Here is a 12,877-nt window from a genome sequence, read left to right as displayed (position 1 = left end):
TGTCTCCACCCGATAGCGGAGGTCGAGAAATTTGCACGCCAGATCTCCGCAGAATCGTCTGAGCCTCTGGTTTAAGCCTTCTACTCGGCTCCAAACCAGAGGACCGCAATCGGTTCTGGGAACGATACTACAAATAGTTAGCTCAGATTCCACCCCGCGAGCGAGGCTTTCTGCCTTCACCAACTCTGCCAACCGCCTGTATGAACTGAGGATGACCTCTGAACCCAGACGGCAGGAGTCATTGGTGCCGACATGAGCAACAATTTGCAGTCGGGTGCACCCAGAGCTCTCTATCGTCGCTGGCAGGGCCTCCTCCACATCTCGGATGAGACCCCCCGGCAAGCAGACAGAGTGAACACTGGCCTTCTTCCCCGACCTTTCTCCTATTTCCCTAAGGGGCTCCATCGCCCACCTAACGTTGGAGCTCCCAATCACTAATAAACCCCTCCCCCCGTGTGCCTGCTCGGACCTTGCTGAAGGAGCGGCCCCATGTCCACTCACAGGCAGAGCGGGCGATGCCACACAGCCAGCTTCCACATTGACCCTCCACGTTGTGTGACGTGAACACCATTGAACTTGTCACTCCCCTTGGGGAGAGGGTGGCCCAACTGTGCCCGGTACCTGTGAAGATGTCTCAACAGCAGGGACCGTGGGTGAAGCATGTAACACCTGGAGTGTACCATGCAACGCACCAGACTCCCCGCTGCCACTACACTCTGAGGCAGCAGCCTGAAGACGGCTGACCGTGGCCATCAGCACATTCAGCTGTTCGCGAACAGTGGTGAGCTGCTCCTGCGTCTGTACACAGCGGTCACACATCCTATCCATCCTAAGAAATCAACAGTTTACTGTAGAGTGTTAAGTAATCAACTTTTAACTAGACTGCTAATTCACTAAAGGCAGCTGATAGCTGACTAAACTGTGGTTACTAGACACTTCTTGTTGGAAACAATGAAAATAAGCACTAACTGTCTCTGGGCTGTATTCAAAACACGAAATCTATGGAAAACTATTACTAGTACTCAAAAAATTTTGCAATTTTTTCTTCACTCTCCCCTTATTACAACACTGTTTTTTCAAGTTCACACCACATTACCCAATTCTAAAAGAAAAAACTTATTTTGCACCTATTGTGCCATGTAATGATATATTATTGCTGAAATAAGTTATGTAGATAGTCTGAGGACACACTTCAACTCTGAATGGTTTCCTGAAATCTGCATGTGCAGCCATTAAAGGTGAAGCACTGTTGCTTCTTTCAGAAAGGTGTTTAAAGTGGTTTATGGAATAATTAGATGTAGAATGTTATAAGCTGAGAGCATAAATTCCATTTATCACAAAATTAGGTAGCAAAAATGCACTCTTGGAACAGAACTGAGCTTTTACTTTTCCCATCACGAAACAACATTTATTGAAGACCAACACACTTGTGAATAATAATGGAGGCAAATCCATTGTCAGCTCTTTTTCTGTTGTGGCCAGTTAAACAGAAGTGCCAGTTGTGAGAAATTCTAACAGTTGAAAGGTGTCCCTAATTGAAAAGAGGACACACACCACCACCACCACCATGTTTTGGTTGGTTGGTTGAATGACTGGGGGTAAGGGACTAAACAGTGAGGTCATCAGTACCTCGCACCATGTTTCGGAGTACCCCTGTTGGAATCAGTTCAAAGGTCAGAGAACACACTGTGGTGTTCAAAATTACCTCTGGGCTGAGGAACCTTTCCTTTACATGATAGCATACATCCAATATGGGTCTAAGGCCTTAATGAGTGTCTAGAACAATGCACTGCTCTGAGGAGAGTCCATTAGTACTTTGTGTCCACAACCTAACCTACTCCAACCTAACCACCCTCAGACAGGCATTTAGGGTTCCGGCAGCAAGATGACATGCCACACAAGTGATCTTCCAATGTCTGTGGTACAGCCTGTACATAGTCCACGGGGCTCTGAAAAATTCCACACATGTATGCAACAATCAAAAACTAAAGAATTCATTAGCAAAATTTCTGACAAAGTGCACTGATGGCCCAAATTTTATAAAAGGTTAGGCTTCTGTGGTATGTCTTATCAAGATAGGACGAACTAATTAAATTAACACTTTATAAATCTTTAGATTAAAAGAATGCATGAGAATGTACCAAAATTGAGGACAATTTAATGATGACAATATCATAACTGAACTGTACTAACATGCACATCATTGTAATACTTAAACTAACAGAGAATCATACAGAACATACTCTAACCAACCAAGACACTTGTTTGGATCAGTGCGCATAATAAACTGTTGAAGAAAAACAAACAAAACCTGTTACAGCAGGAAACTAAAAATTCTGAACTGATTACCCAAAATTTCTATTAAATACCACCACCATAAAATGATATGATCTGTGTTACACTAATTTGTATCACATAATTATCTTAGGCTTCACTTCGGAATAAATAACTACTTCCATACAATGATATGTCTTTGTAAATGTGTTGAAAAATTCTCACCCATAATATATGGATCATCAATCAGTGGGTAGAAGAAGTCCGTCGTCTGTAGCAAAAATACTCGATGTCGGGGAATAGTAATTACAGCTGAGTCTAAACCTGCATCTGAAATAAATTTCATTATACAAATAAGAAAATGAGAAATATGATTTTTAGAAAGCACTTTGTAACAAATTATCAATGGTGATAAATAAATCAAGACAACACAATCTGCACAAACATTTAAGACATCAACGCAGGTGCGAGTCATGTACTGATACAAATGGTAGAGAAAGTTTTAACCCCTGTTTGATATTTGCTGCCTATCCTAAGACTGATGTGTCATTAGCCAGCTGATTCCGAATGAAGAAAGATGAAGGTTAACATCCCACTGATGATCTCATTTCAGAATGCCCAAACCCTCTGCCATACACTAGACAGCTTGCGGAGTATATGTACTATCGTTTGTGGAAATTGCAACATCAAGTAAAAGCATGAATTCAATTTATTTAATACCACAGGTTAGGTACACGACTAGTAAAAAATGATTTACTTTTCAAATCTGTACATGTCCTTTGAGCCCTACTATTCAGTATGACGTGTGGCCACCATGCATTGCAAATAGAGCAGCTATATGCCATGGCATTGAATCAGTAAGGTTCTGAATACATTCCTGAGGGATTTCCTCCACACAGTTTGTATCCGAGCCCACAAATCTGTGACACCAGTTACTGGTGGACTGTGATGTACCAGGTGTCTACCAACCATATCCCAGACACGTTCGATGGGCGACATATCTGGCGAACATCCAGGCCAGGGAAGCAATGTTACCCGTCACTCTTTGAACAAGGCCTGTACATTCCTCGCAACATGTGGCTGGGCATTGTCCTGTTGAAATGCTGCCTGTGGAGGTGCCTGAAGCAGGGGGAGTACCTCAGGCACCACAACCTCCATTAGGTACCAGTTGCAGCTCAAAGTGCCCGCAATACACATGACGCAAGATCGGTTGTTGTAACCAAGGACACCCCAAACCATCACACCAGGTGTTTGTCCGCTATGCCGCTCCACAATGCAGCCCTCCAGGTTGCGCTCACCGCAGTACCGCCGGACACGTATGTGACCATCATGGTAGGGCATGTTGAAGCAGGACTCATCTGAAAAGATTACGTGTTTACACTCAGCAGCCCAGTGACAGTGTTCACATTACCATTGCAGTTGAAGGAGCTTGTGGTTTCTGGACAATAGAAGCTGACGTAATGGCATGCATGCAACCAGTCCAACCTGCAGCAGACGGCGACGAACAGTCGATGCAGGCAAGTTCGCACCTGTTGCAGTGTTCCAGCAATGAGCCAACATGTGGATTACAGTCAGTGATGGCCATGCGGACAAGATAACAGTCATCCCATGCTGTGGTCGCGTTCCGTGGTCGAGTTCCCACTCATCGCTGCGTATGACCTTCCTTTATCCACTGCTTCCACATACACATGACTGTCGTAGCAGTATGCCCTGTGCGAGCCAAAATGTCACAGTATGACAACCCCGTTTCCAGGAGACCAATCATTCTGCCCCATTCGAACTCGCTCACATGCTGATATAGCTTCCTTTGATGTCGACGTGGCATACTGGCACTCAATGTATTGTTTCCCACCTTGTGTGACGGCTCTGCACTGAGTACACTAGGCACAACACCGACCCTGTCTGACCGACATGAGAGGGCTCTGCTCGGCCTACGTGTACCCCATCTCGCTGCAAAACCTATCACATATTGCTTGCACACCCGTCGCCACTTCCACAAAGTGTGGCGCTATTCGGGTCATTCCTTTTCGATGTTGCACTTTGCACAAACGGCAGTGTATTTTGATGTGGGACTGGGTAGTTCGTTTTCAGAGGAACTAATTATCCATGCATTCACCTTCGAGTTATTTAAGACAACAATAAAAAAATCTAAGAATGAGTGGCTGGACAGTGACTTTAATTTCACTCTTCTGAATACACTTTATATTTATATTTAAATGTTGACTAATCTGAAACTTTGTGTTACAATAACACAGTGTAAAGAAGTTTAAAGTGTTACTACCAATACACCACAAATAAAAACACCAATAGCATAGGTCATGATCATAAAAAGGAATAATGGAAACTTCCTGAACTGATGGAACACAATGATTTCACTAGAAAACTAAAGTGGAGCTGCCCAAGAAATTTCATACAGTGAATAAGTAAATTACAGGAATTATAACTCCTTTACAAGTAGTTAATTATATTTTTAATGATGAAAGTTCTTCACAGTCTACTAACAGTCTTAGAGGGGCAGTTCTGATAAGGACTATCTCATTAGGGACTTGGCTACAATTCAGATTGAATAAATTAGAAACGAAACTAGCTGTTTCTTTGTTGTAGGAAGCACACACATATACTTAAGTGAATTAGAAACAATACAAAATCTCAGTCAGGATGTCTAGCCTGATATTTGGCTTCATCACCTACCAAATGCAGGTCCAGTGATTAACTTCATCCTCCCATTTTGTAATATGGAACTGGGATATGTAACAAACTTTCAGCACTTAGACAAGACCAAATCTTGGAAAGCTGATTAACATAAAACCCACTGGTATCGATTGCATACAACGCCTGAGTTATGTTCAATAGGATTTTGTGTCATTTCTCACGCAGCCTTCATAGATTCTAGAGGTGGGTAACTAGTGTGTTGTATTTCTTTCCCTTCTAAGGACACAATACTACAATAATATTTAAATCTGACATCTACAGAGTTCAGGGGATACATTTCATTTCACAAGAAAATCAATGAATTTTAAGATTAGTGACTTTTCTGGTATTATGGATACCACAGGCACGTGACTTGATGAATTTGTTGGTTAATGTTGAACAATCCATGCCAATAATAATCCTATGATGGCCAAGTATTAACAAAGAAACAACTGCCCCAACAAATAAATCAAAGATGTTTAAGTACTTCATTTCATCTGGGATGTGGATAATACTCGCTGAAGAATACATAAGTCATGTAGATTTCATCTCAACAGCCTTGGGAAACAATTGCTCCCAAATAAACAGGAAAATATCAGCACACATCTTCAAGCCCACAAGAGTTTGGATCAGATTAAATTCAATTTTCGTTCCATACACCCAAAAATCAGATTATTTTCATGGAGATGGAGCATGTCAGAAATTAAAAAAATATCATACTCACTTCCCTGATCATCTGTCAGGTGACTGTCAAGAATACATTAAACTGGAACTGCTAATATTTACAGAATTAACACACTTTCAGACAAACACAGTTACGCACTTTTAATAAATTTATCAAACACAAAATACCTAATCTTGACTGTTGTGACTAAGTGCTGTCAAAACTGAAATCTAAAAGATGTTTTTACTTAAGCTGGTCTAACAGTCTCTCTTAAGATACTCATCTACAGAGTAGAAGGAGTTGCCTATCAGAAAGTCTTTCAAACACTGTCTAAACTGTGCTTTATCTGAAAACAAGTCTTTAATGGTTGCTGGCAGTTCACTGAAAATGTGTGTTCCTGAATATTGGGCCCCTTTTTAGACCAAGGTAAGTGATTTTAGCTCTTTACGTAGAATGTTCTTATTCCTTGTGTTGATACCATACATTGAGCTATTGGTTGGAAATTGACACATTTGCAACAAATTTCATTAAGGAATAAATAGACTGAGAAGTGGTGGTTAGAATATCCAGTTCCTTGAGCACGTTTCTACATGATCATCTTGAATTTACACCACAAATGAGTCTTATATTACACATTTTTGCACTCTAAAAACTTTGACTTGGTTTCACGAGTTACCCCACCCAGAATATGATCCCATATGACAATAGAATCAAAGCACGCAAAGTATGCAAGTTGTTTTATATTTATATCTGACATCATTCACATTGCAAATACAGACTTGTTAAGGTGCTTCAGCAATTCTTTGCTATGTCCAGCCACCTGAATTTATTACTGAGTTGTAATCCCAGAAATTTAACACTGTCAATCTCTTCAATCTGCATGTCTTCATATGTTATACACATGCTGGAATGAAATCTCTTATGGGTTCTGAACTGCATATAGTGGGTCTTTTCAACGTTTAATGACAGTGAATTAACTTTAACCCATATATGAATGTCGGTGAAAATTTAATTAGCAGCCATTTCTAAATCTGTACTTGACTTGCTATTTATTGCCATGTTTGTATCATCTGCAAACAAAACGAACTTAGCATCTGGAAATGTAATAGATGAGAGGTCATTAATGTGCACAAGAAAAAGCACCCGACCCAAGATTGAACCTTAAGGAGAACAACATGTAATTAATTCCCTATCAAATGAAGATTAATTGCTTACTGCACAGGTATTTCATGGCAACACCCTTTGTTTCCTGTTAGGCAGGCCTAAAAGTTTTGCTGCACCACCAGTGACATCACAATATTATAATTTACTTAAGAGAATGTTGTGATTCACACAGTCAAAGGCTTTCGACAGATCACAGAAAGTGCCAGTAGCCTCTAACCTGCTATCTAATGAATTAAGAACATTCTCACTGTACTTGTAAAAAGACTTCTCTATACTGGAACAAAGGAGCCCAAACTGTGACTAGGACAATATTAAATAACTTTCAACAGTTACTTAACTAGTACTATGCCATTTTAAATAGCTTGTTGGAACCTGAAAAATTATGTTCAGTGTACACAGATTAAAGGTATTAGGAATCAGTTGGTCGTCACAATGAAAATGAAAACGCTGATACTTATAATACGTAATGCACAATAAATTAGGGCCTGGAGTTTTTGGCAGAAAACTATTAAGTAACTGTCCACATAATGTGTGCCGAGCACTGACTGAAGCACAATATGTTTCACTGGGGACTGCCAGGACACTACACTGCATATAAATTTTGCAGGACTGATAAACGACATGCTATTGCTCGAGTCTAACGAAAGACAATTTACCATGTAATTTTATTGACAAATCTAGGTATTTAAATAATAACTGTTTCAAATATTGTGTAAGAGGAATCCAATTATAGTCTGGGAGACGAGTCTTCGGTGCTAGAGCTCAGTAGTGGTTTTACACTGCCTAGCAACCACAGGTAGCCAAATAACAAGGGACTGCACTTTAACAGGTAGCAGGAGCCATGTTGCCACTCTGTAAATATCATGCACACGTGCCTGAAAGTACCAGTGAGTGTCATTTGCAGCCAGTTCTGTTGTTTCATCTTTTGTTTTTAGTGTTTATTTGCTTCTGTTTTGTTCTAAACAATGCCTACACGATGAGTAGTGACAGCCCAATATGTAAAGTGAAACAGAAGAAGAAAATTGTGCTACACATCCAGGGCAATGAATTCTTGTGTTTGGTGAAGCACTACTTTAAGAAAGAAAAGGAGAAAGGATGAGTCCGTACTTCTCGTTGTGCAGGTTCTTAATTGGACTGCAACAACACTGAAAACCGAGGACACTGTTGTGATGATAGGGAAAAAACAATACAGTATAGAGTGTGGCACAACAAGGCTGCACATACCAGGGAAGAAGCAGCCAAGAGAGAAGCAAGTGACAAGTTTGGATAATTTCGAGAGAGACACCTTTCGTTGCCTTGTATACATACATAAGAAGGGAACATGTTGCTCTATCTAAATTGCTGATGACACTTCAAAAAGACATTTTTTTGAACAAAGCATACAATGCTGAGACATAGGTGTCAGCTATTCAGTGTTTAACGGACACAAAATATTAATGAAAAGGACAGATGTAGTCACATGGTGGTGCAGATTTCTGGAGAGGATCATGGGTGTGAGATTTGAAAATACAGTGTGGATAGATGAAATTTGGATTAACGCCAGCTGCTCATTAGAGAGGCTGGAGAGATGGAACACCTGAGGGGACCGTGACAGTGTCTGTTGGAAAAGGAGGTGAATTCATATTTTACATACAGGTGCATCAGACATTTTTGTATGAAACTGATTGTTAATGTTTCATTAAAAAAACATGTGACTGACACAAAGAGATGAACAGTCTAGTTTTCCAAAAGTGGGTCAAGATATCACTTAGGACAACTCTGACAAATCCACCAGGGATTGTCATGGGTAATTCTCCATATCACTCCATGAACAATGGAAAGACACCAACCTTTGCAACAAAAACGATATTATTCAGTGGCTGAAATGACAAAAAGTGGATTTCAGAGACGATTTGAAGAAGCATGGATTGCTCAAAATTGTGGCACAAAAGAAACAACAATTTCCAATACATTTAATGGACGAGATCGCTGAAAGGTATGGGTGTGAAATTATTTGGCTTCCTCCATTCTGGCATCACTTCAGTGTCATTTAAGGGGTATGGGTGCAAATAAAAAAAAGCTGAAAATCTTCTTGTAGCAGCTGTCAACCAAGTTACAAGTGAGATCTGGACAAAAATTGTAAACAGCACTGCAAGGGTCATCAGAGAGGCAGCCAAAAACAATGCCCATGTGGAAGAATGCGTAGAAAATTATGCATTTGTGAGAGAGCAGTGATAAGTTTCAGCAGTAATGAAGAAGACTATTCTAAATTAGATTCTGACAATAATAAAGAATGTAGCCAGGATTTTGTCAAGCGGGGTAGGGAGGTTTGACTTATTAAAGGGAACCTTAACCCTTAAGTGGTCGCGCAGGGTGTTCACAGCACCCCAATCATCCTTATTGATGGATTATTACATAATGGATAGGAGTATAGTATCATGCTCTTTGGTACCTTTCTAGGACGGAATATGAAAGCTTTGAGTAACACTAGAATCTAGAATGGAAGCGCAAGTTCCAAGAAAACGTGCAACAATGTGCCCTGGGGCGGTGTTGGCACCCCGTGCAACTATGTTGCAGTGCTGCGAGAAAGTGCACAGTTGTGTTCCGTAGCAGCTGCTTGTATTTTATCGCTCTGTGCAGTTAGAACAGCTATGGATCATTACGAAATAGAACAAGAAAGAGTGCAGAAGCTTCTGGAAGAAGTCTTACACGAAACTTCTGAAGGAGGAGAAAAGGAAGAGGAGGAAACAGACAGTTGTGAAGTTATCTCTCATCACATGGAAACGGAGGATGAAGACAACCTGGAACCACAAGTAAGTGCAGCAGATAATGAAAGCAAGCGTGATTTTTTTATTGGAAAGGATAAGGTTATAAAATGTGTGAAAAGTTGTCCTAGTCGCAATGTAAGAACTAGAAGTGTAGACCTCATTATTCATCTCCCTGGTGTGAAAGCTATCGCAAAATCTGCAAAAACTGCTGTGGACTGTTTTCCGATATTTACTCAAATAAATGACATGACAATCAGAACGATTACATCATGCACAAATATTTACGTACAACACATTGCATCAAATATCACAAGAGACCATGATGCCAAACCAACAAATGAGGAAGAAATCAAATCTCTTCTGGGTCTTGATATTGGCTAGGCATTACTGGGCAGTACACCAAAATCTGCAAGACTTATTGGACACAAATGGTTTCTGAATTGCAATATTTCATGCAACAATGAGTTTACGGCACTTTCGTTTCTTGTTGCGTTGTTTGAGATTCGATGATATTTGAGACAGACCACACGTAGAGAACTTAATAGCCTAGCTGCATTCAGAGAAGTGTTTGAATTATTCATGTCAAACTGTTTCAGTAATTATACTGTGTCTGAATATACGATAGTGGATGAACAATTGGTTGCATTTAGAGATAAATGCAGTTTCCGACAGTATATATCAAGCAAGCCTGCGAAATATGGTTTGAAAATTTTCACCTTATGTGATGCAAGAAAATGGTATACTTTGGGGATGGAAACCTATGTTGGGAAACAGCCAGAGCGGCCCTTTGCATGGTCAAACTCGCCTAAGGAGATGGTAAATAGTATTGTACAGCCTATTGAAAATACAGGATGCAATGTGACACTAGACACCTGGTTTTGTTCCACACCATTGGCTGAAGAGCTCCTGAAAAAGAAACTTACAGTAGTAGGAACTCTTAGAAAGAATAAGAGAAGCTCCCTCCAGGCTTTCTTTGCAGAAGAGGTCGGGAACTTAGAAGCAGCCTTTTTGGATTCAGAAAGGATATCACCATAGTTACATATGTGCCAAAGAACGGCAAATACGTTCTCCTCCTTTCATCTTTGCATCAAGACTGTGCCATTGACTCTAACACTGCAGAGGAAACGAAATAGAAATTATAACAGTGTACAATAAGACCAAAACAGGTATGGACACAATAAATGAAATGTGCACTACTTATTCAACCTCAAGAAAAAACTAGACACTGGCCACTTGCCCTATTTTTCCCGAATGATTGACATTGCTTGCATTAACGACCATACACACAAATAATAACAATGAGAGGATTTCCCGAAGAATGTTTTTACATGAATGTTTTTACATGGTGTGCATGAGAGCAGCCACTCACTCCCCGCCAAAACAAGTTAGACAGAAAGCTGCTACAATGGCAGGAATTAAAGACAGCAACAATGCACCACCTTCTGAACAAAGAATACTTAAGCCCAGGTGCTGCACAGCTTGTCCTTGCAGTAAAGACATAAAAGTTAAATCGCACTGTGCTCAATGTTTGAAAGTTGTGTGTGTAAAGCACATGAGAAATGTAAGTGAAAAGTGTTACGATAACGCAATCCTTGCAGCCAGTGATAGTGACTGATTCCATAAAATGTTTGTTTGAGTTGACTGAACAAATGTTTAATTATATGTATAATGTCTTATACCTGTAATACAGTATGGAGAATAACAGAAATAAACAAACAAAATATTGTAAGAAAATGGGAATTACTGCTTATGTTTCAAATAACCCAACTTAATACTAAAGTAATATTAAATAAAACAATAATGTACTGTGAGATAACATTATAACTAGCTAAAACTTTGAACATAGCTGCTAAGTTTAGTGACCGTGTCAGAATTACATTGGAACAAATAAGCCCTTGGTCACAAATATTAAGTCAAAATTGATCTGGTTTCGACGCTACTATGAGCGTTGTCTTCAGAACTAGACTAACTGTTCTAAAACATGTTAGGTACATAGTACATTAATAAAATTAAAGTTTGTACTGACTGGAAAAGATGCAGTACTTACAAGTCACATATTAAAAAAGATCTGAGCCGGAAAGGCGACGTCATGAACAGTTGTGAGATGGCGAGCTGCTAAGGGCTGCTCGTACTGTGAACAAGGGTTGCACAACTGTTCATGATGTCGCCTTTCCGGCTCAGATCTTTTTTAATATGTGACTTGTAAGTACTGCATCTTTTCCAGTCAGTACAAACTTTAATTTTATTAATGTACTATGTACCTAATATGTTTTAGAACAGTTAGTCTAATTCTGAAGACAACGCTCATAGTAGCGTCGAAACCAGGTCAATTTTGACTTAATATTTGTGACCGAAGGCTTATTTGTTCCAATATAATTATAAATAGCTATTTGTGAAGAAAACACATTCATATCAGTGATATGCTGTACAACAATGTCATTATAGCCACTTTTATTTGGAGTGTTAGCAACACCCCGAACAACAATTAACATTACGAAAAGCCACGTGACCGCATAAGGGTTAAGAGCCTCATGTTTTTCACTACTTCTGAAAATTTCCATAAAGAATGATAAACCATTTTATTTGAAAATGTTCTTGGAGTTTTCACCAAGCGGAGACATCATCTCGATGCTTAGAAGTGCTATATTTTGGCAAACGACGACGAAGCAGTCATGCTCCAATCTCCCTTCACCACCCAAGGTCATTTTACACTCTTTTTCTTTCAGTCTGGGCTTGGGTTGAGGAAGTGATCAGGAATTCATGAGTACTAATTGTCTGGGACACTGTGATAGGGATATTCAACAGAGGACGTAGAATAATTCTTGGTGGGAAAAATACAAAAGATCTGGAATTATGCAGCCTTATATCTTCCCACATTTCCTCATTTAAGTACGCATACATCACTCCTTGCAATGAAAGAAAGATCATTTTCTGCATTAAATAATGTCTCGGCAGACAAATGCATGACCCTAAATGAGGAGAATTTGGATTATTATTTATCACACAGCTTTTAGTGTCAGGAGTCTGAAGATAGGCTCAGTTTGCCTTCGGTGCAGCTCCATTCATTCATTTAAGTTTAGGGGCTTCATCTGTAAGGGAATTGGAATGTCAGGAAAGAAAGGTATCCGCAAGGAATTGGCTGGGGCCTAAAATAAGGGACCAACCCCAGCATTTGCCTAAACTGAAAGAGGCGAAACACAAAACCATTTTCCAGGTTGCTGGCAGATGGATTCAAACCAACTTGCTCCCAAATCAAAGGATTACTAGCTTAGTGGCTTTACATAGCTACCCCAAGTCGGTGGAGAATTTGGAAAACTGGTTGTTGTACACAGTTTAA

At 39.9% G+C, this 12,877-nt stretch overlaps 1 protein-coding gene across 2 annotated transcripts in view; it reads right to left on the bottom strand.

Annotated features, from left to right (window-relative positions):
* LOC126185118 (selenide, water dikinase 1-like) overlaps positions 1–12,877 on the bottom strand; it is a 165,765-nt gene that overhangs the window by 127,380 nt on the left and 25,508 nt on the right. For both annotated transcript variants that reach the window (XM_049927937.1, XM_049927936.1), the window contains exon 2: positions 2,500–2,604. In XM_049927937.1, the coding sequence (XP_049783894.1) occupies positions 2,500–2,604 (105 nt within the window). The remainder of the gene's footprint in view (positions 1–2,499; positions 2,605–12,877) is intronic.

This window comes from Schistocerca cancellata, chromosome 4 (genome assembly GCF_023864275.1).
Source record: "Schistocerca cancellata isolate TAMUIC-IGC-003103 chromosome 4, iqSchCanc2.1, whole genome shotgun sequence".
Taxonomy (NCBI): Eukaryota; Metazoa; Arthropoda; class Insecta; order Orthoptera; family Acrididae; genus Schistocerca; species Schistocerca cancellata.
Note: the sequence above shows the minus strand (reverse complement) of the source record. Positions and strands in the feature narration are given on the sequence as shown.